The sequence below is a fragment of the Macrotis lagotis genome, chromosome 1 (genome assembly GCF_037893015.1).
Source record: "Macrotis lagotis isolate mMagLag1 chromosome 1, bilby.v1.9.chrom.fasta, whole genome shotgun sequence".
NCBI classification, from domain to species: Eukaryota; Metazoa; Chordata; class Mammalia; order Peramelemorphia; family Peramelidae; genus Macrotis; species Macrotis lagotis.
Window position 1 is genome coordinate 924875323 of NC_133658.1, and position 24993 is coordinate 924900315.

The window sequence follows — 24993 nt, forward strand, 5'->3', positions numbered from 1 at the left end:
GTCATGTTCTTTTTTACTCAGTTATTTTGGGATTCACTCCGAAGCCCTTAGAGAGGGCTGTGTTTTTGGAGTTATAAGATGGAGTGTGGAATCCACCCAACTTCTGATTTGTTCTTGGGCCAGCGGCTCAATTTCTACAGTTCTCTTTTACCAAACCCACTGCAGAACAACAGGATTTGACTGATTTGTCTTTTAAGCCAAATGCTGCCCTTTCCTCAGCCCTCTGTTCTCACTCTTCACTCAGTTCTTGCTTACATGCTTCCTGCTAGGGGTCACCATGGAGGGAATGTTACGTGGAAATAATCAAAAAGGTCGTAGATCCATCCATATTCACTTACTCCTATCATTGTGACTTGTGGCAATTCACCTCACCCCTGTCTGCCTCACATTCTTCATTTTACAAATCATGATTGAAAGCCATTAAAAAGAACATTTGATAAAATGACTTGCTCCCAGGAATGTTGTGAGGAACAGATGAGGTCATGAAGTTAAGTGAATCCCAAAGCCCTACATGAATAGCTGCTCTGGTGACCACTTCAGTTCAATGACTTAGCCCCCAAAACTGATCTTAAAGAGATGTCTCTCAACTTAGTGAGAAACTCCAGAGTTGAGTTCCTCAGACTTTTACCATTGGCTTTGACCTTTTCCTCATTGACTGAGTTGAGACAACTGATAGTGGCTGTCTAAACCTGGAGACCTCCTCAAGGTGAATTGGATATCATACCTAAGAATGAAAACGAGGACCTGAAAGACCTTGAGTATTTTGTGTTTTGAGGGGAATTTAATGTTGCATGTCAAATTACAGTTTTGAGTGAATATAAGAATTGCTCTAGTATTTTGGTTCAAGAAATCCATTGCACACAAATCAAATGGGCAAAGCAGAGTTGCAAAATATTCTGTTTGAAAAAAGATGTTGGAGTTTTCACTGAAGTACAAGCTTAGGATGTTTCCACTGATATCATTTTAAGAGTTTTTCAAGTTCGGGCTAGATTTCCCCACAATGATTCCAAAGTCTAGAATGATACTACCCTGGGGAATAGAAAGAAAAATGATAAGAGTTCCCTCCCTTCCTTCCAATCCCTCAAAAGGAAATAAATGGGATTAGTAGATGTCAGCTCACAATAGGATGAAGTTTATGATAAAAAGTGGGAACTGAGATGCAGTGCACTCCTTCCTACCATGGAAGTCCATCAGTAGGGTCAGTAGCTAGATACATCCCAACCCCTTAGAGCTCCTGGAGAAGTCTAAGAGACGGCTGAAAGTATAACATATCTGCATTTCAGAGAGTGGGTATCAAGGCACTAGTGTTCTATATTCACAAGGGCCCTCAGCAACAATTTGGTGTAACTCTCACCCTAAGGGTTACTTCAAAATATCTGCATATTGGACTATGAGGAGGCAAAGAAGAATATGATCAGAGATGGATTTGGGAAGAAGGTCTCCAGTGACTTGTTCAAAATAAAATGGCAAGAGGAAATCAAAGCAATCCATAGTCATATAGAAAATTGCTCTGAATCACCACTTATTAGAGAAATGCAAATTAAAGCATCTCTGAATTATCACCTCAAACCTCTCAGACCGGACAACATGATCAGAAAGAACAAAAATCAATATAGGAAGGAATGTGGGAAACATGGGACAATTATACACTGTTTTGTTTTGGGTTTTTTTTTTAGGTTTTTGTGAGGATAATTGGGTTAAGTGGCTTGCCCAAAGCCACACAGCTAGGTAATTATTAAGTGTCTGAGACCAGATTTGAACCCAAGTACTCCTGACTCTGAGGCCGGTGTTTTATCCACTATGCCACCTAACCGCACCAATTCATACACTGTTAATGAAGCTGTGAACTCATTCAACCTTTCTGGAGAAAAATTTCAAATTATGTCTAAAGGGCAATAAAAATGTGCATACCCTCTGAATCCTGCAGTACCACTACTAGGTCTATACCCTGAAGAGATCATGAAAAAGGGTAAAAACATCACTTCTACAAAAATGTTCATAGCAGGCCTCTTTGTAGTGGCAAAGAATTAGAAACTGAGGGAATAGTCTTCAGTTGCGGAATGGCTTAGCAAACTGTGGTATATGTATGTGATGGATGACTTGTTCTCTTAGAAACAAGGAGGGATGGGAATTCAGGGAAGCCTGGAGGGATTTGCATGAAGTGATGCTGAGTGAGATGAGGAGAACCAGAAAAACTTTGTACACCCTAAGAGCAACATGGGAGTGATGATCAACTTTGATGGACTTGCTCATTCCACTGGTGCAACAATCAGGGACAATTTTGGTGTGTCCATGATGGAGAATCCCATCCGTATACAGAGAAAGAATTGTGGAGTCTGAACAAAGACCAAAGACTATTACCTTTAATTTAAAAAAAAAACTGATATCTTCTTATGCAATTTTTCTCTCTTATACTTTATTTTTCTTCCTTCAGGATGTAATTTCTCTCTCATCACATTCAACTTAGATCAATGTATACCATGGAAGCAATGTAAAAAACACACTGCCTTCTGTGGGGGATGGGAGCAAGGAAGCAAGATTGGAGGGGAATTGTAAAATTCAAAATAAATAAAATCTTTCTTTAAAAAAAATAAAATGGCAAGAGTGAAATAAGCAATCACTGTGACAAACCAAGTGAGCAGGAATGGGCTCCTTGCTGTCCAAAGGAGTGGGAAGGAGAGGGGAGATTATAGACAGGTTCCAGAAGAGGAGCTCTCTGCACAGGCAATAGATGCTATTTTTTTCATTATCATTCAGACAAAGGACAAAGCAAGCTTTCTGGGTGCTGAGAAAACCAATACTAAGGAGATAATCAATCAAATGTGTCCTGAAGTGTGGCATAAGTGGAATTCTCCAAGGAAATTAGTCGTTCTAAACCCAGGGTGCCTATGAAGCAAGCCTTAGGTCAGAAGAATTTAGTCCGAAGTCCAGAAGGGATCTAGACCCCAGGAGATCCTGTCGGGATAAAGGTCGGGCCACATGAGGAAGGGGCAGCCACAAGACTGTGGGTCCATGGAGCCGCCGGTGCCCGTCCCCACAGCATTAACTCAATTTTTGAATGTCAACATTCTCAGTGCTTTCCTTTCCCAGATCCCTTTGCTCTTGTGTCTTTCTGAAGCTTCTCATTGACCTTTCAAGGAAGGTTTTTCTATGGTGGCATAAAGGCAGGTCTCTGGAACTTTCTTGATGTTGTTTCTCTGCTCCTTGCCTCTAGTACATATTGTTGGTTGAGTGTATATCACGTTCTGGGGATCCTCAACCTTGAAAACAAGAGAAAATTAATGGGAAAGAAGAAATGACTGAGCATAAGAATCCTGGAATTGGAGGATATGGAAATGAATGGTTGGAAAGACTGGACTAGGCGCTCCCAAGGGAGAGGTAGATGAATGAAGCATTTATTAAGACTTGCTAAGACGTTGGTGCTGAGCACTGACAACATAAAGAGAAATGGAGCTTTTGCTCTCAAGCAGTGCAGACACTAACTGATATAGGCAGTATATGCTTGGGATTTTAACTTCAAGACAGATGGAAAGATTGAGAAATGTTCAGGCTTCAGCTATAAAGATCTGTGGGACTTCTTAGAATGCAGCAGGGACATTGCCCTATATGAGTGACCCATTGCCATGGGGAACCCGGAGTGAGTCTAATGATCAAAGCTCAAAGTTCGTTCTGGATTCCCTCTAGTTTGTGTGAGGATGGGGTTCAGTGTGTAGCCAGAGATGACCAAGGGAAGAGAGCAAGGATAGGACATTTAGAGAAGACTCTGGTAAGGACAGTAGAAAATGGGGCCCCACTGATTACCTGTCTGGGAATTTCCAGATTTTCCCAGATATCATTTAGGGAAGGCTAACAATAGGGGAGAGAAAAGACAAGGAAGGACTCACAATTGAATTAGTCTGTCCCATCTTGCTCACTTCTTCATCTGAAGGGAGAAATGATCATAAGCCCTTACAAGAAACTAATATTAGACCTCCCTCACACTCCCAGAATACAGTTCCCCTGTTACCCAGACGACACATACATGTGACTTCTTCTTGGGGTGTTCTAGGGTGAATGAAATTGAGAGACCAAGGTTGATGTTGGTATCTTGTATTCCTATATAGAAAGAGAAAATCGGGGGCATGTTACCCTTAATCACCTTCATCATGGGTTTTTCTCCACAAGACTTACTACAAGAGGGCAACTAGATGGCACAGTGGATACAGCACTGGCCCTGGAGTCAGGAGGACCTGAGTTCAAATCCAGCCTCAGACGCTTAATAACTGCCCTTGGGCAAATCATTTAACCCCGTAGCCTTAAATAAATAAAAGCGATTTTTAAGTAGAGTTATTACAGGTGTTAATGATGAGAAAGTTTTCAAAGTGAAAGGATGTTTCTGAGATTGAGAAGCACTTCAGTTTTCCATTTCCATTGTCCAGAAGTGAGCTCCACATTGATTTATCACCCACAATATGGTCATTGATACTCTCTTCCCACACTCTAGAGGAAAAATCTGTACAACGTTCCAGGGATGAAAGTTAAAGTTGCCACTGGGGGGATAGGTTCTTAGGAGTTTGGGAAGATGAAATGAATCTCTCTACCTTCTTGGTGTCTCTCCATGAGTGGTCACTTTAAAGAGAAAAAGAACAAGTACTGTTGAGGGGATTCAGTTCTCATCTACCTGGTTCCTCACTCGCCCCCAAGGGGATTTATCCATTCCTTTCAATACTCACAGATACGATTGAGATAGTAACTTAGGAAGACCAAGAAGAGGAGGATGCTGACACAGCACAGGGTTACGATGAGAATGTTTCCAGAGTTTAAGGATATTCCTGAGAGTGAGATAGACTTCAATTTTCCACTTCCATTGTCTGGAAGTGGGGTCCTCATTGACCCTTCTTCACAGAAAGTGCCCATTGCTACTCTTCTCCCACAGTCTAAAGGAAAATGTATTAGGCTCCCAAATCAAGAGAAACCCAGAACTTTCCCCCAACTCCATCCTCTGCCACCAATCTTATCGATTCCCAGGAAAGATGAATCCCTTTTACCCAGAAACCAAATTAAATACTAATAAGCCAACCAATAATCATTTAATATGGTACAAAGGTAATGCAATATGTTAGCTGGGTTCTTTTTATTCCTAAGAAGGTGCTAATATAAATAATGTCTTCTATATTCAATGTTTCTTTATGGATTGACCTCCTTGAGGTATATATGCCAATGATCTCTGGCTCAAAGGATATGAACAGTTTTTAATTTTTCTTTCATACTTCCAACCAACTTTATATTTATAGTGCCTCTTTTGCCAAGGCACTTCCAATGCTAATGAAAGGGAAAGATTAAAGGAGAGCATTTTGGAGTATTCATGGGGAATTTTCAGGCAACTAATCACAGTTATGCTCATGGTGAAGGAACACTGAGAAGTGTTTGCCCCTCTCCTCATACAGTATAGAAGAAAAGCAACACCAGGATACAAAATGATAAGAAGCCAGGACTTCCTCAAACTGCATCCACTGCCATCAATCTTACCTGTTCCAACAAGAGATGAATCTCTTCCACCTAGAAACCCAATTAAAAATGGCTAAGTCAACCAATGATCATTTGTCAAGGATCAACAGTAATACATTGTGCTATCGGGGGAGGGGGATACCTGCTAAAATGGTGTTATTATTAATAATTTCTTTCATATTTGCTGTATCTTTATGGATTGACTTCTTTGAGATATATATATATATATATATATATATATATATATATATATGCTGAGTTGTAGGACCTCTGATTCAAAGGAAATAAACCATTCTTGACTTTTCTCTCATAATGTAAAACTATTTTATAGGAGGCTTAGACCAATTCTCCGCTGAGTGGAATCTATGGTGCCTCTTTTCTCAAAGTGCTACCAATATTGATTAAAGGGAAAGAATAGAGGAGAGAATTTTTGGGGTGCTAGGGGAGAATTGGCAAGTAGTAGGTTATAAGTATGCTCTTGCTGAAGGAACCCTTGGAAGTGTTCCATTGCCATTCTCCTCACATTGTCTAGAGAAAAAGTTATACCAGGATCCAAAAACATGAGGAATGAGGGCTTTCCCTCAATCTATTCTCTGTCCTTGATCTTACCTTTATCCAGAAAAGATGAATCCCTCTCACCTAGAAACCAGATTTAATATGAATAAGCCAACCAACAATCACTTATTATGGACCAAGAGGAATGCATTGTGTTACCTGGGGTTCTAACTCATAATTGTCTACCAACTTGAAGAATTAGCTCTAACCTGAAGACATGACAGAGTCAGACATTACAGACATTTCTTGGCCTCCTCTCACACTGCTCCCACATCCCATTCCCCCATTCTATGGCTCTACCAAGAAGTGCCTCCTCACCAGTCACTAAAACCTCCAAGGCATCACTGAACATGGATGGGGTGGAATTGCTCCCTCCAGTGTGATGGTGACACCTGTAGCTCCCAGTGTGATTTTTGCTCACAGCACTGATGAGAAATTCAGCCTCATTCTGGCTCGAATCGACTGTCCCAACAGGTCTCTCCTCTCCCTCCTTGTGCAGAGTGAATCTGGTGCCACAGGCAGATGTCTGACAATAGAATGTCACGTTCCCTCCGAGAGAAACGTTGGCGCTGGGTCGAACGGTCAGGGAAGGTTTGGTCAGGAAGCCTGGAAACCAAAGCACGAACCACAGACTGGGGTCACACAGAAATCAGTATAAGGGATTTGGAACTGACAAGGTCCAAGGAAGAATCTCCCAGACCATTTTCTAAGTCTCTCTTCCTGTCTCCTCGCTTCTCCCTACTCCTAGAAACTCACTTTCCCTGGAATTCACAAGGAGGAAAAAGAATTTTCAAGGGATCCTTGGATTCTGAATGATGGGACAGTAACTGAAGTCTCCTTCCCATCTCCCTGTACCTCCCAGTAGGACTCTGCCCTAATTCTATCCCTGGAGGGTCCTGAGGACAATAGTCCCTTATAATGCTCTCTCCCAGACTTCCCTTTGTGACTCCCAAACACTCTGCCCTGGGTCCTGGAGCCTGGTGTCCTCACTCACCTGTCACACAGATATTCAGGAACTCACTAGGTTCTGAAGCCCTGGACAGGGCCTTCTTCTCATAGTAAATGCATCTATAGAGCCCTGCATCCTGGACTCTCACAATCTTAAGGTGAAATTCCACCAATCTCTTTGACTCTTTGGTTAGTTGGACAGGTTCTGGATTCCCCATCTTTAGTAAAAGAAACACTATAATTTCAGTGGAAGAGCTTGGTGGCAGGATGCACTTCAGTACCACACTTCCCCCTAGGGCCACCTCAGGGCTAGGGTGGACAAAGAAAGTGGGCTTGGGGAGAGAACCTGGGAGAGAAAAAACAAATAAAATAAACAAAACCCCACCAGACCAAGAGACAGAAAAGCTGAGTGAAGGCTCATTTCTGCTTCTACACATCTATTTGATCTGGGGAATGACCTTGCTCCTCTCTAGATCCAAAATTCTTTTTTTTTCATCTTGGCCAACCTTGTCCACTACTCTGAGACTCATTTTGTTTGGTGATGATTGATGACCTTGGAATGTAAACTGTAAGGACCTTTCCATCTCTGAACCTCTCTGATACTACTCTAGCCCCCAATCAAATTTCCAGTCTCATTTCCTATCCCTATATGCCAGATGGGAGCAGGACACCTTCATCTCCTTCAGCCCCCAATCTTGGAGGGAGACCAGAACTTAGCTGAATATCTCTGTACACACTGCTTTTGCCTCTATTGGGTCACTGATGTTAGGGAAGGAAGGGGTCGATTTGAACCCAGAATCCCTCAAAGGCCACATCTTCTTACCTGTCACCACCAAATCCAGGGCATCACTGGCCACTGACTTCTTCTTTGGGTCCATCTTGTCAGAATAAAAACAACTGTAGCTTCCAGCATTTATGATACTCACAGAAGGCAGGAAAAACGAAGCCTTGTTTTCTGCCTGTTGCTCATTAACAGGCACTCCTGACTTCAACAGGGTGAATGTCATCTCTTTGGATGCTGCTTGTGCCATCCAGCAATGGAGAGTCACATCAGTCCCTGGCACAACTACAGGGCTTGGTTTAGCCCAGATTGTAGGTTTACTAAGGAATTCTGGGATAGAAGGACACCAGCAAGTCAGATAGGTGATCACCCTTGACCTTCAGAATATTGGAATACAGGTCCAGGATGGGAAGGGTCATGCTGAGGCCCAGGGACCCTCTTCCATTCTGCCAGCTCTTTCTGTGTCTTTGTAACAGACTTGGTCTAATACACAGGCTAAGAAGTGTTATGAGTGACTGTGGGATCTTGGGTCATTGAGAAGAGGGAGGGGATTGGGCAGCATTCGGGTCTTTTGCGCCTGACTCTGTCTCTTCATTCTTATTTCTGTACCTAAGAACTCACTTCCTTATCAGAGAACTGAATCTTGACCATTCCTTGAACAAGCCTCCTGGTTGACTAGAACTCTCCTGACAAGAGCCACCTGAGCTCCTGAGGTCCTTGGTCTCCAAGCCCTTCCAGCCTAGTTCACACCACTGCTCTCCAGCACCATCTTCTCATGTCCTCCTCTCCAGACCTTTTCTCCACAATTTCCTCCTTAGTCACTTACCCCATAATCTGGGTCCTGAGGAACTTTTCACCTGGACCATGCTCCTGATGGGTGCCTCTCCATGAAAATCATCCCAGGAATCCTTGGCCACCATGCTTCTTTTCACATCCTCCTCTCTGGCTAACCCCTTCACAAGCACTTTCAACAGCCCCCAAACCAGCACCATGCCCTGCCCCCTCTCTCCTAATGTTGTGTAACTGGCGACCATAAACAAATCACCTCTGCCATTGTTCCTGGATGAACTGTGTCCATCTATTCCTTTATGACCCCACTCACCATCCCTCTCCCTTTCTGGACTAAAATGCCATTTCCTTGCCTACCCACTCCTCTCTCTGTGTATTGACTTCCTCATTAGAATGTGAGCTCCATGGAGTCAGGCACAGAATTTGTTTTTCTTTTTATTCATAGCCTTTGGCACATAGAAACCACATCATAAATGATCTGTATTCATACATGGTCTTCCAATGATTTCGTTCTGATGTGGTAAAGTTCTGTCTTTCTCCTTGGTTGCCTTTTTTATATGTCTCTATGCTTATGTGTTTGACACAAATGAAAGGTCTCTGGGACCTCCCTGTGGGTAACTCTTTTAATAAAAAAAGGTGGCGCAGTGGGTAGAGCACAAGTCCTGGAGTCAGGAGGACCTGAGTTCAAGTCCATAATCAGACACTTAATAATTACCTAGTTGTGTCATCCTGGCAAGTTACTGGTTAAATAACGCATTGCCTTAAATATATAAATTTTAAAAAAAAAGGTTGAACCCCATTGCTTTAAAAAATAATTTTAAAAAAAGTTGAACAGGGACATGGGTAGAATTCTCAGGAAAGAAGAAAGTTGAAAAGTTGAGGTTTTGATCTCCCTTCCCATCACTGAGAATTCCGGAATGAGGGCTGGGATGCTTCTCCGCCATCTTACCATCTGCACAGATGGACACTCAGAGCCGCAGAAGCCTCTCACTGAAAAGTTCATTCATTTTATCTCAACAAACACTTGTCATGGATTTAATGATCAGCCCTATGAAACTAAATCTCAAAATTAGCTATACTGCACTTTCCTCTCTGCTGACCTCCTCTTTCACATCCCTAAAAGCTTTATGGGATATCTCAAACTGGCAGTCAAGTAAACATCTGAAACCTAAGTGAACTCATTGTCTTTCCCCCTAAATTGTCCACCTTCCCTGTTATTAGCAAGGGCACCATCATCATCCCAGTCCCTGAGGTTCCCACTCCAGGAGCTATGTGGATTCCTCAATACCATTCACCACCACTATCCCTACTCAAATTCTTTACAAGAGCTGAGGCTGTCACCTTTGCAGTTTGGTCAATACTCCTCTCTCCTCCACTCTGATGCTGTCAGCACCCTGCTACAGACCCTCATTACTTCACACCTGAACTCTTGAAATAGTCTACCGGGGTTGAGGGGGCAGGAGGGGGGTTCTGCCCTCCTCCATTTTCTCCCCATTCTGATCCATTCTCCATTCAGCACCTAATTAAATTTCAGACGCAATTTTGTCACCCGGTACTCAATAAACTACTTTGACTTTTGATTGCCTATAAGAGTAAATATGAAATGCTTTGTTTGGCATTCAGTCCTTCACAACCTAGACCCCTCCTTCTTTTTCAATCTTGTTTACTTTACTTTCCAACACATCCTATTCAGTCCAGTGATGTGGTCTCCTGCTGTTCCATGAACAAGACTTTCCATTTCTCAACTCCAACGTTTCTCCATCCATGCCTTTTCTGCTCTGACTCCTGACCCACTCTGCTTCTGCATCACAGCTGGGAAACATTGTTTCCTCCAAGAGACATTTGGATATTTATAACATCATTTGTGGGTCATACAAAATAATCAACTTAAAACTTAGTCTTAGAGGCGGCTAGATGGCAGTGGATAAAGCACCAGACCTGGAGTCCGGAGGCCCTGGGTTCAAATCCAACCTCAGACATTTAATAATGACCTAGCTGTGTGGCCTTGGGCAAGCCACTTAACCCCATTGCCTTGCAAAAAAAAAAAAAACTAAAAAAAAAATAGTCTGCTGTATTTGATCTAAAAAGCTCCAAGATTTATTGAATTCCAAGGCCCTCTTGTGATTGCTGTGGCCATGCTGAACCAAATGGTTTCAAGTCTGGGGATGGATGCGTCCCACTTCTGCTTTAAATCTACGGTCTCGGAAGAGAAAAATGAGGATAACAAACCACATCTTTATGGCACTTTGAAATTTTAAAACACACTTTCCTCACACCAAGCCCTCCTGGTAACTAGCTCAAGAATCATTATTCTCATCTGACAAATGATCCACCTGAGGCCTGGAGAGGCTCTTTAAGTTCTGATTGAACAAAGGTCACGGGTGTTCGTAGCCATTCATGTGGGAACCCTGGTCTCCTGACAACAAATTCACAGATCCACTCCCCTGGCAAAATCTGGGAGATCTGATGTCCTGGGACTAGTGTTACTAGTCTAGTGCTTGACTCAAATGAAATAAAAACTGTTGGGATGAGCGAGTGATTGTCTCTGAATGCCATTCATATTCATAGAGACAGGAGGCTGAAGAACAAACCTTCTTCAATAAACAAAATGCTGACACCTGAAAGATCCCTGGGTTTTGAACCAGAAGGCTTGGGTTCAAATCCTAACCCCCCCACACACACACACTTTCCAATCATGGATAACCATGCTCAAATTATTTCCCTAAGATTCATTTTCTCTATCTACAAAATGATTGATGTTGAGCATATAACTCTAAAATTCCTTCCAACTCCAGAGCCACTGTCCTATCATAGGCTGGCCAGGACTAAGGAGACTCTAAGGAGTACAGAATGAAGGGATTTTCTTCATGTAGGGAAAGAGAATCGGAGAGTATTAAAGGAAAAACTATAGCCTATGGCTGTCTCTAAGGGATCATAGAGATCTCCAAGAAAAGGAAATAGGTTACATCAGGAGCCCAGAACATGAAAGGAAAGATGGCAGCAAAGAGCAGAGAAGCCCCTTTCCTTAACTCCTATGAGTTAAGAACTGATTCTCCCTGACCCATCACCAGCAGTTAGAGGGAACTATTGAAACTTCAATCAATCAATCAGTCAATAAGTTATTTCATTTACCAATCAATGGAGACTGATAAATCTCCAGTTCTGTAGATACAAAGAAAAGGATGTAACATGGCCCCTTCTCTTAAGGAGCTCTCATTCTAGTGGGAGAGTCTGTCTGCCAGCCACCATGACCATGGAAGGCATATACAGTACAAATACTGGGAGAGCTGAGAGGGAAGATGCCCTGGAATCCCTCACCTATGGCATTAATTTGGACCCTGGGTGCCCTGAGCTCTGCCACTGCTACGGATATCTCTGCCTCCAACCAAACATGTGTTCTTTCAGAGATGGGACCATTGGTTTTTTTGTAGAATCCAGGCTACTGCAGGGATTCAGATGGTCCCAGAAGAATCTCAGAGCTGGGCTAATGCCAGAAGCAGGACCTGGGAAAAAATAGCTAGAAGGTAATTAGAGATGTGGTCTCCAGGAGGGTCTCAGCATATTCCTATTATCCCATTTGCCCCTTCTAGGACTCTCTAAGCATTGGTCTATGAACCTATTAGCTCCAGACAGTCCTCTCCCAACCAGATAACCTCATGGCAAGCAACAGTCTAGAATGAACTGGAAGGAGGGTCAGGGGTATTTGGTGGAAAAGACTCACCCATCTGTGCCTTGATCTCCTGGTACAGACATAGTCCTAGAACAGAGATCAGTGTGAGAGGTTTCTCCTTTGACATCCAGCTCTCTAGAGCTGACTCTCCTTAGACAGTCTGTATTCAACATTGTCTATTTTCCCCAGGATCCTAGACTTCCTGGTCACAGGCTTTCCCAAATCCCTCTCCTTCCTTCAGAGTTGTGACCCCCACAAACTCACCAAGGCAAAGAAGGACTATCATTGGGGAGTGCATGTTGGACCCTCAGCTCCACTATGAGCTTATTAGCTTCAGTGACAAGAAGGGGAGGAAGGACCAGAGCCAGGGGCCAAGCCCAGGATGTGGTGGCCAGAGCTTTTTTTTCCACCACCACCACCACCACCACCCCTGACAATTAAATAACTATGAGATTTGGAATATTTTTTACTTTCATCAACTATTCTTTCAGAGGTGCCTTTCTTTCCTTGTTCCTTCTGCCACATTCTTTTATTTGGTCATTTTGGGATCAACTCAGAAGCACTTAGTAGGGCTGAGTTTTTAGAGTTGTAAAATGAGAGGTAGAATCCACATGGGCAAGTCACTTGTCCTTGGGCCAGTTGCTCAACTTCTACAGTTTTCTACTTCCAAACCATTGGAGAAGAGAAAAGATTTGACTGAGATTGACTTGTCTTTCAAGTGAAATAGTGCCCTTTCTTCATCCTCCTGTTCTCACTGTTCACACATCTCTTGCCTAGGTGTTTCTTGTTAGGGGTCATCGTGGAGACAGTGTGCAGGAAGAGAATCAGGAAGATCTGAGGTCCATCCCTATTCAGATTCCCACAACTGTGTGACTTGTGGCAGTTCACCTCACCCCTTTCTGCCTCAGTTTCTTTATTTTTGAAATCATAAAGCAATTTCAAAGAATGTTTTATAATATGACCTGCTCCCAGGCTTGTTGTGAGGATTAAATGAGATCCCAAAGTGAAGTAGAAATCAAAGCTTTCCTATGAATGCCTGCTATTTGAGTCCACTACTAAAATGACTTCATCCACAAAAGTGATCATGAAGGGTTTGCTCTCAATTTGGACAGAACACTCCTCAGACTCATACTGTTAGTCTTGACCTTTTACTCAGTGACTGAAATGGAACAATTGATGGTGGTTTTCTAAATCAGGAGACCCCCCTCAAGGTGGAAGGTGAACACTAGGGCCTGAAAGATATTGGGTGTTTTGAGTTTTGAGGGAAAATAAATGTTGAGTTTTAAATTAGAACTTTGAGTGAATCTGAGAATTGCAGTCAATGTAAAGTCTAACCCTTTGGTTGGAGAAATCCATTTCACACAAACCAAATGAGAAAGGCACAGTTGCAAAACATTTTGTTTGAAAAAAGATGGGCATTTCAGCAAATTGCAAACTTAGGATGCATCAGTTGTGTGACATTGTAAGAGTTATTTGAACACATGCTGGACCTCCCCTTCTTGCTCCAAAGTCTAGAGTGATATTACTTGGGGTCTGGAAAGAAAAATAACAAACTCTCCTCTTCCCCATATTATCCTTCCCCAAGAAACAAATGGGACTGGCAAATACCTATTTTCAGTAGAATCAAGGATAGGGTAGGAAGAGGTACTGGGATGCAGGGCATTCATCATCCACCATGGAAGGAATCCCATCAGTGGGAGCTGGAATTTGATACCTCTCCCTCTCTTAGGGGCACTGGAGAGCCCTGGGGAGATGTGAGAATGTAACATACCTGTCCTTCAGACTGTGGACAGCAAGGTACCAGCGTTATATTTACAAGGGCCCTCAGCAGCAATTTAGTCTAACACATCACTGAAGGGTTACTCTAGGAGTTATGACTATTGGGCTAGGAGGAGACAAAAAGGAAGATGATCAGAGTCGGGCATGGGGAGAAGGTCTCAAGTGGTCTGTTCATAACAAAATGGCAAGAGAGAAAGGAGCAATCCTGTAGAAATCACTGTGGCAGCCCAAATAAGCAGGAATAGATCCTTTGGTGTCCAAAGGAGGGAGAAGGAGAGGAATGACTGCAGACAGATTGCAGAAGAGGAGCTCACTGAACAGACGATAGACTCCATTTGTATCTTCAACTCTTTTTCATTAGCACTCAGACACAGGACAAAGTGCACTTAGGATTATGGGTACTAAGCAAATCAATACTAAGGAAGATATCAATCACTTTTAGCATATTTGGGCTTCCACAAGATCAGTGGCTCTTCCTAAGCCAGTGCGCCGACAAAACAAGGCTTGGGCCAGAAGCATTTAGTCTGAGATCTAGAAGGGGTCTAGTTACCAGAAGATCCTGTTAAGATAAAGAATGGGCTACATGAGGAAGAAGCAGCTGAAAGACTATGGGGCATCTAGAGGCCCGTGCTCATTCATACAGCAAAACTCAATTTTTGAATATGGAATGTTGAATTTGAATGTGGAATTCTTAACCCATTTTTTTTCTCAGATTCTTGTTCCTTTGTGTCTTTCCAGTGAATCTCTTTGACCTTTCAAATGAGACTGTGACTTCTTTGCTCCCTTCTTAGGCTTTTCTATGGTGGCATAAAGGCCGGTCTCTGGAACTTTCTTGATGTTGGTTCTATTCTTTTCAGATCCAGTAGATATTTTTGGCTGAGTATATATCACTTCCTGAGAATCCTTAGCCTTGGAAATCTGAGAGAAAGATGAATGACTTGGTGAATGTCATTAGAGGGAGATAAAGAGGGAGGGATTGATCAGGTATGAGAATCATGGATTTGGAGGCATATAGAATTGAGTGTTTGGTATGAAGACTGGGGCAGAGGTTCCCAAGGAAGAGGTGGATTAATGAAGCATTGATTAAGATTTATTAAGAGGATGGTGCTAAGAACGGACAACATAAAGAGAAACAGAGTTTCTGCTCTCTGGGAGCTCAGACCCAAACTGGTATAGGCAGCATATGCTTGAGATTTCAATTGCAGGACAGATGGAAAGATCAAGAAGTGGTCAGGTTTCAGCTACAAAACAAGATCTTTGGGAGTCTTTGGGATGCAGCAGGGATTTTGCCCCCCATGAGTGATCCACTACCATTAGAGATCCAGAAGTGGGTCTAATGGTCAGAGGGCAAAGAACAATCCGGATTCCCTCTAGCAAGTATGAGGATGGGATTCAGTGTCCAGTCAGGGATGACCAAGGGAAGGGAACAAGGACAGGAGAGTAAGTATGGGCTCAGGTGTGGGAAATGGAGCCCCACTGAATGCCCACCTAGGAACTTCCAGACTCCCTTACATTTTATTTGAAAGAGCCTGCCAGTGGGGTACAGGGGAAAAAGTAGAAAGGACTCACAACTGTTTTAGTCTTTCCCATCTTGCTCACTTCTTCATCTATAATAAAAGAGAAATTATCATAAGTCCTTATAAACTTCCAATATTAGACCTCCCCACACTCCCAGGATCCATGCCCCTTGTTATTCAGACCACTTACAAGTGACTTCTTCTTGGGGTGATCTAGAATGAATGGAATGGAGAGACCAGTGTTGATGTTGGTGTCTTCGGTCCCTATGTAGAAAGAGAAAATCAGGGACATGTTAATCCTAATCACCATTACAGGCTTTTCTCGACAAGAGTTACTACAAGTATTTTGACGAGAGAGTTTTCAGAGTGTGAGAATGTTCCTGAGACTGAGAAGCACTTCAATTTTCCACTGCCATTGTTCAAAAGTGATCTTCTCATTGGCCCTTCACCAAGAATATGCCCATGGACACTCTTCTCCCACAGTCTAGAGGAAAATTTGTACCAGGATCCAGTGATGAAAGTTAAAGTTGTCATTTGGGGGAATAGGTTCCTGATAGTTTGGGAAGATGAACTGAATCTCTCTCTACCTTTTTGATATCTCTCCATGAGCAGCCACTTTAAAGAGAAAAAGAACAGATACTGTTCAGGGGATTCAGTTCAAATCTACCTGGTTTCTCACTCACCCCCCCAGGGGATTTCACCCTTCCCCCAATACTCACTGTTGTGATTGAGACAGTAGCTTAGTAAGACCAAGAAGAGAAGGATGCTGACACAGCACAGGCATATGATGAGAATGTTTCCAGAGGTTAATGATGTTCCTGAGATTGAGAAAAACTTCAATTTTACACTTCCATTGTCTGAAAGTGGAATCCTCAGTGACCCTCCTTCACCAGAATGTGCCTATTACTGCTCTCCTCCCACAGTTTACAGGAAAATCTCTACCAGGATCCAAAAACATGAAGAACCACTGCCATCAATCTTACCTATTCCTAGAAAATATGAATTCCTTTCACCCAGAAGCCAAACTAAATAATGGATAAAATAACAATCATACTTTTTCAAAAATAATACAATATGTTATCTGGAGGTTTTTTAACACCTAAGAGGGTTCCACTATGAATAACTTCTCCCATGTTCTATGTTTCTTTATGATTTGACCTTATTGAGCTATTTCTGTCAAAGGACTTAAGCACATGAACAGCTCTTGATTTTTCTCTCATAATTCCAAACAGTGTTATATGAGGTTTATATCATGTCTCAGCTATCAGATATAGTATAGTGTCTCTTTCCCAAAGCACTTTAAATATTAATTAAAGGGAAAGAACAGAAGAGAGAATTCTGAGGTAGGCCTGGGGAATTTTCAGGCAGTGGGTCATACATATGCTCATGATGAAGGAATCCTTGGAAGGATTTGTCACTCTTCTCACACAGCATAGAGGAGAAGTTATACCAGGATCCAAAACCATGAGAAACCAGGTCTTTCCCAAACTCCATCCACTGCCATCAATATTTACCTGTTCCCGGAAAAGATGAATCTCTTTCACCTAGAAACCAGATTAAATGTGGATAAGAAAACCAACAATCATGCATTATGGATCAAAAGGATTGCACTATGCCAAGTGGGGAGGGGGGGAAGCTTACTCCTAGGTGGGTGCCACTATGAATAACTTCCTCCATATTTGATGTTTCTTTATGGATTGGTCTCTTTGGGGTATAGATGTTGGGCTGGTTCAAAAGAAGTGAACAGTTCTTGACTTTTCTCTCATAATTTGAAACAATTTTATAGGAGGCTTAGACCAATTCTCAGCTGAATGGTATTCTTAATGTTTCTTTTCCCAAAGCTTTTCCAATGTTTTAAAGGGGAAAATAGAAGAAAGAATTTTGAAGCAATAATGGGGAATTTTCAGACTGTAGGCTTTAGGTATACTCTTGTCAAAGGAATCCTTGGAAATGTTCCATTGCCATTCTCCTCACATGGTCTAGATGAAAAGTTATACCAAGATCCAAAACCATCAGGAACCAGGAACCATCCACTGCCATCAATCTTACCTGTTCCCAGAAAAGATGAATCACTTTCACCTAGAAACCACATTAAATGCAAATAAGTCAACCAATGATCACTTATTGTGGGCCAAGAGGAATCTGTTGTGTTGCCTGGGTTTCTAACTATTGGCTCAGACCTGAAGACATGACAGAATTCAACACTACAGAAATGTCTCAGCACCCCCCCCACACACACACACACACTCTGCTCCCACATCCTATTTCCCCATTCTATGGCTCTATCAAGCAGTCCCTCCTCACCAGTCACTAAAAGCTCCAAGGGATCACTGAACATGGATGGGATGGAGTTGTGCCCACCAGTGTGATAGTGACACTTGTAGCTCCCAGAATGGTTTTTGGTCACAGGATTGATGAGGAATTCAACCTTGTTCTGGGTGGAATTGACTATCCCCACAGCTATCACCTCTCCCTCCTTGTACAGAGTGAATCTGGTGCCACAGGCAGAAGTCTGGCAATGGAATGACATGTTCCCTCCCAGAGACACATTGGAGTTGGGTTGGACAGTCAAGGAGGGTTTGGTCAGGAAGTCTGGAAGTCAAAGAAAAAACCATAGGCTGGAGTCTCATAGAGGTCAATACAAGGGATTGGGACTGACACCAAGAAAAAATCCCCCAGGTCATTTTCTAAGTCTCTATTCCTATCTCCTCCCTTGGCAATTCCCTTCTAGAAATTCACTTTCACTGGAATTCACAGAGGAAAAAGAGCCTACAAGGGATCCCTGGGACTCTGAGTGATGGGATAGCAACTGAGATCTCCCTGTAGCTCCTCAGTAGGCCTCTGCCCCAACTCCATCCCTGGAGGATACTTGGGACACTAGCCCCTTATAATGCCCCCTCCTAGAGTCTTTCTTTTGTGACTCCCAACTTCTCTACCCTGGGTCCTGGAACCTGATGTCCTCACCTGTCAGACAGATATTCAGGGACTCACTGGGTTCAGAAGCCTTAGGCACAGAGTTCTCATAGTAAATACATGTATAGAGCCCTGCATCCTGGACTCTCACAGACTGGAGGGGAAATTCAACCCATCTCTTTGAAGTTTTAGATTGACGGATAGGTTCTGGGTTTCCTTTCTTCAGTAAAATAAATATTATACTTTTCATGGTTGAGGTTGCAGGTTTCAGGACACACCTAAGGATCACACTTCCCTCTAAGGCCACCTTAGGGCTGGGGAGGGCAAAGAAAGTGGGTTTGGAGAGAGAACCTGGGAAAGAAAAAAAAACAAAATAAACAAAACCCCATCAGACAGGAGACCTGAGTTGAAGGTGCATCTCTCTTGCTACTCAACTGTTTAATCTGGAGAATGACCTTGTTCCTATCTGAGTCCAAATTCTTTGCTCTGCAGCCTTGGTCAGTCTTGTCCACTGCTCTGAGACTCATTTCATTTCTTTATGATGGATGAACTTGGAGTAAACTGTAAGGACCTGAACTTCTCTGATACTACTCTAGCCCCCAATCAAATTTCCAGTCTCATTTCCTATCCCTATATGCCAGATGGGAACAGGGCACCTTCATCTCCTTCAGCCCCCAATCTTGGAGGGAGACCAGAACTTAGCTGAATATCTCTGTACACACTGCTTTTACCTCTATTGGGTCACTGATGTTAGGGAAGGAAGGGGTAGATTTGAACCCAGAATCCCTCAAAGGCCTCATCTTCTTACCTGTCGCCACCAAATCCAGGGCATCGCTGGCCACTGACTTCTTCTTTGGGTCCATCTTGTCAGAATAAAAACAACTGTAGCTTCCAGCATTTATGATACTCACAGAAGGCAGGAAAAACGAAGCCTCTTTTTCTGCCTGTTGCTCATTAACAGGCACTCCTGACTTCAACAGGGTGAATGTCATCTCTTCGGATGCTGCTTGTGCCATCCAGCAATGGAGAGTCACATCAGTCCCTGGCACAACTACAGGGCTTGGTTTAGCCAAGATTGTAGGTTTGCTAAGGGTTTCTTGAGAGAGGAGACCAGCAAGTCAAATAGGTCATTACCCTCAAATTCAGAATATCAAGACACAGGTCCAGGATGGGAAGAGTAATGCAGGGCCCTTCTGTGACTTCCATTCTACCAGATCTTTCTGTGTCTTTGAAACAGAGCTGGGTCTAACCCACAGGCTAAGAAGTGTTATGGGTGATTGTGGGATCTTGGGTTATCATTGAGAAGAGGGAGGGGATTGGGCAGCATTCCCTTGGGTCTTTTGCACCTGACTGTCCCTTCATTCTTATTTCTGTACCTAAGAACTCACTTCCTTATCAGAGACATGGATCTTGACCATCTTGAACAAGCCTCCCGGTTGACTAGAACTCTCCTGACAAGAACTGTGAGCTCCTGAGGTTCTTGGTCTCCAAGCCCTTCCATCCCTGTCCTCCTTCCAGTCCACACCACTGCTCTCCAGCACCATCTTCCCATTTCTTCATGTTCATATCTTTCCTCTACACCCTCCTTCTCAACAACCCACCCCATACACTGTGCCCTGAGGAACTTCTGACCTGGAACCTTCTCCTGATGGGTGACTGCCTCTCTTAGACCATCATTGCAGGAATGCCCCTGCTACCATAACTCACTTTGCTTTCTCCTCTCCAGTAACCCCCTTTACAACTACCTTTCAACAGATTCCAAACCAACACTATGCCTTGTCCCTCCTTCCTCCTGTGGTAGAACTGGGAACCATGAACAAATCACCTCCGACATTGTTCCTGGTTGGTTCATTTATGGCCCCACTCACCATCCCTGTAGCCTTCTGGACTAAATGTGATTTCCCTGTCCCCATCATTACTCTGTATTTGTTGTCTTCCCCATTAGAAAGTAAGTTCCTTTTGGGCAGGCCAAGTATTTGCTTCTCTTCTATATTCTTAGTCCTTGGGACCTAGAAACCACCTATTAAATGTTTCTTCATGTTCTTCCAATGACTTTGGTTCTGCTGTGGCAGAATTCTTTCTCCTTGATTGTGTTTTTTACCAGTTTCTACATTTGTGTGTTTGCCTCAGATGAAAGAATCCTGGAACCTCCCTGTGGGCAACTCTTTAAAAATCTGGCTGAAAAACTGAACATCCTCTTTCAGGGGGAAAAGATGGACATTCAATGAAATAGGGGAATTTCAGACTTTCCTGTTGAAATGCCCACAGGTGAACAGGAAGTTTCATCTCCAAGTGCAGGACTTGGGGGAAGCATAGAGAGGGTGAATGGGAAGGGCAAATGATGAAAGATTTAATGATGGTGAACTGCATGTATTCCTGCATGGAAAGATGATAGTGATAGCTCATATGAGCCTTCTCATTTCTTAGACTAGTTAGAAGAGCATATATAGACAAGGCAAATATGAATGTGAATGTATACTATATCATAAAGATGGAGTCAATGGGGGGAAAGGAATGTACTGGAAGAAAAGGGAAGAAGAGGTAGAATGGGATAATATATTTCATGTAAAAGAGTCAAAAAAAGAGCTTTTGCAACAGAGTGGAAGGGGTGAGGGAGAATGAGGGAGCCTTCATTCTCATTGGAAATGACTCAGAGAGGAAAGAACATACACTCTCACCAGGGTGTAGAAATCTACCTTACTCTAAAGGAAAAAAGGAGAGAAAGGGGATGGGAGGAGGGGTTGATAATAGAGGAGATTGTGGGAGAGAGTAGTCAGATACAGCACCCTTTTTTTTGCAAGGCAGTAGGGTTGGGTGACTTGCCCTGGATCACAAGGTTGGGTGGTGGTGTATGTCTGGGGTTGGATTTGGGCTTGGGTCCTCCTGGTCCCAGGGCTGGCACTGTGTCCGCTGTCCATTGGCTGTCCCACAACACACTTTTGAGGAGGGACAAAGTGAAAAGTGAGAGAGAAGAGAATAAATGGGAGTGGGGAGAAATGGATGGAAGGAAACACAATTAACAATAGCAACTGTAGGAAAAAATATTGAAGCAACTTCTTTGATGGACTTATGATAGAGCATGCAAACCACACCAGAGTCACAGCTAATGGTATCTGAACAGCCTGAAGTACATTTTTTTCTTTTTCTCTCACATTATTTTTCATGAGGTTTCTTTATCTTTGTGGGTGGAAGGGGATTACAAGACTATTTTAGTAATGTGTAAATAAATGTAATTTTTAAAAAAAAAACTGACTGTACTACTTATCACAGGGAAATGAGTAGAATTTCCAGGAAAGAAGGGGATTGAAAAATAGAGCTTTTGATCTCACTTCCCTCCACTAAGAATTCCAGAATCAAAGATGGGCTGCTTCTCCACCATCTTACTATCTTCATAGATGGACATTCTGAGCCCTCTTCCCTGAAATTCCCTTCTTTTTATCTCAATAAGCATCTGCCACACATTTAATGACCATCTCTATGATAATAATTCTTAAATCTACCTAAACTACACTGTCCTCTCTGCTGACCTCCCATTTCGCATCCTTAGCTGCTTTATGGTATATCTGAAACTGAACATCCAGTAGATATCTCACACCCAACCGAATTCATTACCCTCCCTCCAAATCCTCCACCTTCCCTGTTGCTGGCAAGGGCACCATCACCTTCCCAGTCTTTTGGGCTCACACTCCAGGAGCTATCCTGGATTCCTCATTATCTTTCCCACCACCACCCAACAAAGCTGTTCACAAGATCTGATGTTTTCACCTTTGCAGTATTTCTTCAGTTCCACAACAGGAAGAAAGAGGGGCAAGGCATGGTGTCAGTTGGAATTCGTTGAAAGGTGGTTGTGAAGGGGGTGACCAGAGAGGAGGAAATGAAGTGAAGCATGGTGGTAGGGGTATTCCTGCAATAATTCTCTCCTCTAATGCTGCTACCACCCCTGGTTCAGACCCTTATTACTTTGCACCTGAACTCTTGCAATACCCTGCTGGGGTTGAGAGATGGGGGGAGGTCTGTCTGCCTCCAATTTCTCCTCACTCTAATCCATTCTCTACTCAGCAACTAAATTAAATTTCAGGCCTGATGATATCACACTCCAAACTCAATAAACTCTATTGATTTTTGATTTCCTTTATGAGGAAATCTGAAATGCTCTGTTTGGTACTCATCAGCAAAACCTCCGTGCTGCCTTTCCAGTCTTCTTAGACTTTATTTCCCAACACATCTTATTCAACCCAGTGATGTTCTATGAACAAGATACTCCATTTCCCAGTTCCTCAAAAGTTTCTCAGTCTGCCCCTATGTCTTGTCTGCTCTGATTACTGACCACCTGGCTTTGCAACAGGCATGGGGCACCTCTTTTCTGCCAAGCACCATTTGTGTGTGTATATCTGTATTTTATATATATATTAAACATCATTTGTGGACCATACAAAATAATCAACTTAAAAATTAGTCTGCCTTATTTGATCAAAAAAGCTGCCAGATTCATTGAATTTCCAGTCCCACTTGTGATTGCTGTGGCAGTGCCAAACCAAATGGTTTCTGGCCTGAGGATGGATGTTCCCCACCCCTGCTTTAAATCTCTGGTCTTAATTTGATGAAGATGAGGAAAAGGAGGATAATAACCAACCACATTTTTATGTCATTTTGAAATGTAAAAACATACTTTCCTCACAGTAACTAGCTCAAGAATCATTATTCTCATCTGACAAATGAGGCACTGAGGTCTGAAGAGGCTCTCTAACTTGTGATTGAACAAAAGTTAGTATCTACTCAGAACCATGGTCTCCTGACATCAAACAGATTCACAGGTCCACTGCCCCCTGGAAAAATCTTGGAAATCTCCTGGTTTGGAGCTATGCAACCTATCCCTGGGGCTATCTAGAGCTGAACTCACTTCCCTGCTGCCTCTCTCCAATACATGCTTCATCTTTCTGGATGAAGACAGAGACAATGTCACCCTTTTATTTACCCCCAGCGGCCAGTCTACCTTTTGGCTCAAATGAAATGAAAACTGATAGAATGGGTCAGTGATTGTCTGTGAATCCCATTCTTCTTCACAGAGTTCGGAGGCTGAAGGACAAAACCTCCTCATTAAACAAATTACTGACATCTGAAAGATCATTGGGTTTTGAAAGAGAAGACTTGGGTTCAACTCCTAACTCCAACACTTTCTAACAATGGGTAACCATGCTCAAATTATTTCCCTAATTATGTTGAGCTTATAACTCTAAAGTTCCCTTGATCTCCAGAGTCACTGTCCTGTCATAGCTTGGTCCAGGACCAAGGGCACTCTGGGAAGTACAGAATGAGGGGATTTTCTTCATGTGGGGAAATAAATTCATAGAGGATTAAAGGAAAAGCTGTAGCCTTATGTTTGTCTCTAAGAGATCACAGAGATCTGCTCTGGGAAAGGAAAGCAGGTTACATAAGGAGCCCAGATGTCATGGAGGGACAGCAGCAAAGAACAGAGCCCTTTCCTTTAACTCATAGGACTAGTTCTGGACTGATTGCCCCTCATCCATCATCACCCACTATAGGAAACTACCGAGCCCTCTATGAAGCCATAAATCAGTAAACTATAATAATTGTGGTGAAGAGAAGACATATGGCCCCTGCCCTTAAGGAACTTTCATTCTAGTGGAGGGTTCATCCTTCCAGCTTCCATGTACATGAAAGGCATTTATAGTACAAATATAGGGAGATCTAGGAGGGGAGATGCCGTAGAATCCCTCAGCTATGATGTTACTTGGGACCTTGTGTGTCCTGGGCTCCCCAACTGCTACAGACTTCTCTGCCTCCTGCCAACATGTGAGTCCTTACAGAGACAGAACCACTGGCCATCTAGAGAACCCTGGCCTCCTACAGGGATTCAGATGACCCCAGGAGGAGCTCAGAGCTAGGCTAATGCCAGAAGCAAGATCTGGGGAGTGTAGCTAGAAGGAAATAAGAGATGTGGTCTCTGGAGGGTCTCAGTGTTTGCCTATTACCCCCATTTGCCCCTTCAAAATCTCTCTAAGCATTAGCCTACGAGCCTATTAGCCTACTGCTCTATCCCAGACAGAACTCTCCCAACCCAGATATCATGGCAAGCAACAGTCTACAATGAACTGGAAGGAAGGTCAGGGTCATTTGGGGGAAAGGACTCACCTTTCTGTGTCTGGATCTCCTGGTGCAGACACAATCCTATAATGAGATCAGCGTGAGAGACTTCCTTCGGAAACTACTTTAGTCCCCTGTGCACCAGTGATTTTATCCCTAAGCAGACTGGACAACACACAGGTTCCTGGATCTGATTCCGCTAGATTCAACACTGTCCCCCCAGGGTCCTAGACTACTCTGGTCTTAGGCTTTTCCAAATCCCTTCCCTTCATTCAGGACTGCATCCCCCCTCCCCTGACTCACCAAGGCAGAGGAGGACTGTACTTGTGGGGTGCATGTTGAACCCTCAGCTCCAATATGACCTTAGTCGCCTCAGCAACAAGAAGGGGAGAGATAGACCAGAGTCACAGGACAACCCCAGGATGTGGTGGCCAGAGTTTTTGTTTCCT

At 43.2% G+C, this 24993-nt stretch overlaps 1 protein-coding gene and 1 long non-coding RNA gene across 2 annotated transcripts; both read right to left on the bottom strand.

The window, feature by feature from the left end:
* Positions 1-3109: 3109 nt before the first annotated feature.
* On the bottom strand, positions 3110-4110 carry LOC141510036 (uncharacterized). Its single transcript, XR_012474765.1, has 3 exons — positions 4022-4110; positions 3885-3922; positions 3110-3260 (listed from the first exon to the last, which is right to left on the bottom strand). It is a non-coding gene; the product is annotated as an uncharacterized LOC141510036 (long non-coding RNA).
* Positions 4111-6268: 2158 nt separating this feature from the next.
* LOC141509957 (immunoglobulin superfamily member 1-like) lies at positions 6269-19431 on the bottom strand. Its single transcript, XM_074219862.1, has 4 exons — positions 19171-19431; positions 18491-18593; positions 17831-18118; positions 6269-6648 (listed from the first exon to the last, which is right to left on the bottom strand). Exons 1-4 carry the CDS (start codon positions 19429-19431, stop codon positions 6269-6271), a joined length of 1032 nt encoding a protein of 343 aa, XP_074075963.1.
* Positions 19432-24993: the final 5562 nt, after the last annotated feature.

Excerpts from the sequence above, each read along its gene's own strand:
- LOC141509957 (XM_074219862.1), bottom strand. The coding sequence starts at position 19,431 with ATGACATTCACCCTGTTGAAGTCAGGAGTGCCTGTTAATGAGCAACAG. Across the intron at positions 18,119-18,490 it reads CCTGAATATCTGTCTGACAG|ACTTCCTGACCAAACCCTCC; the intron begins GTGAGGACATCA and ends TTTGACTTCCAG. Across the intron at positions 6,649-17,830 it reads CTTGGAGCTTTTAGTGACTG|GCTTCCTGACCAAACCTTCC; the intron begins GTGAGGAGGGAC and ends TTTGGTTTCCAG.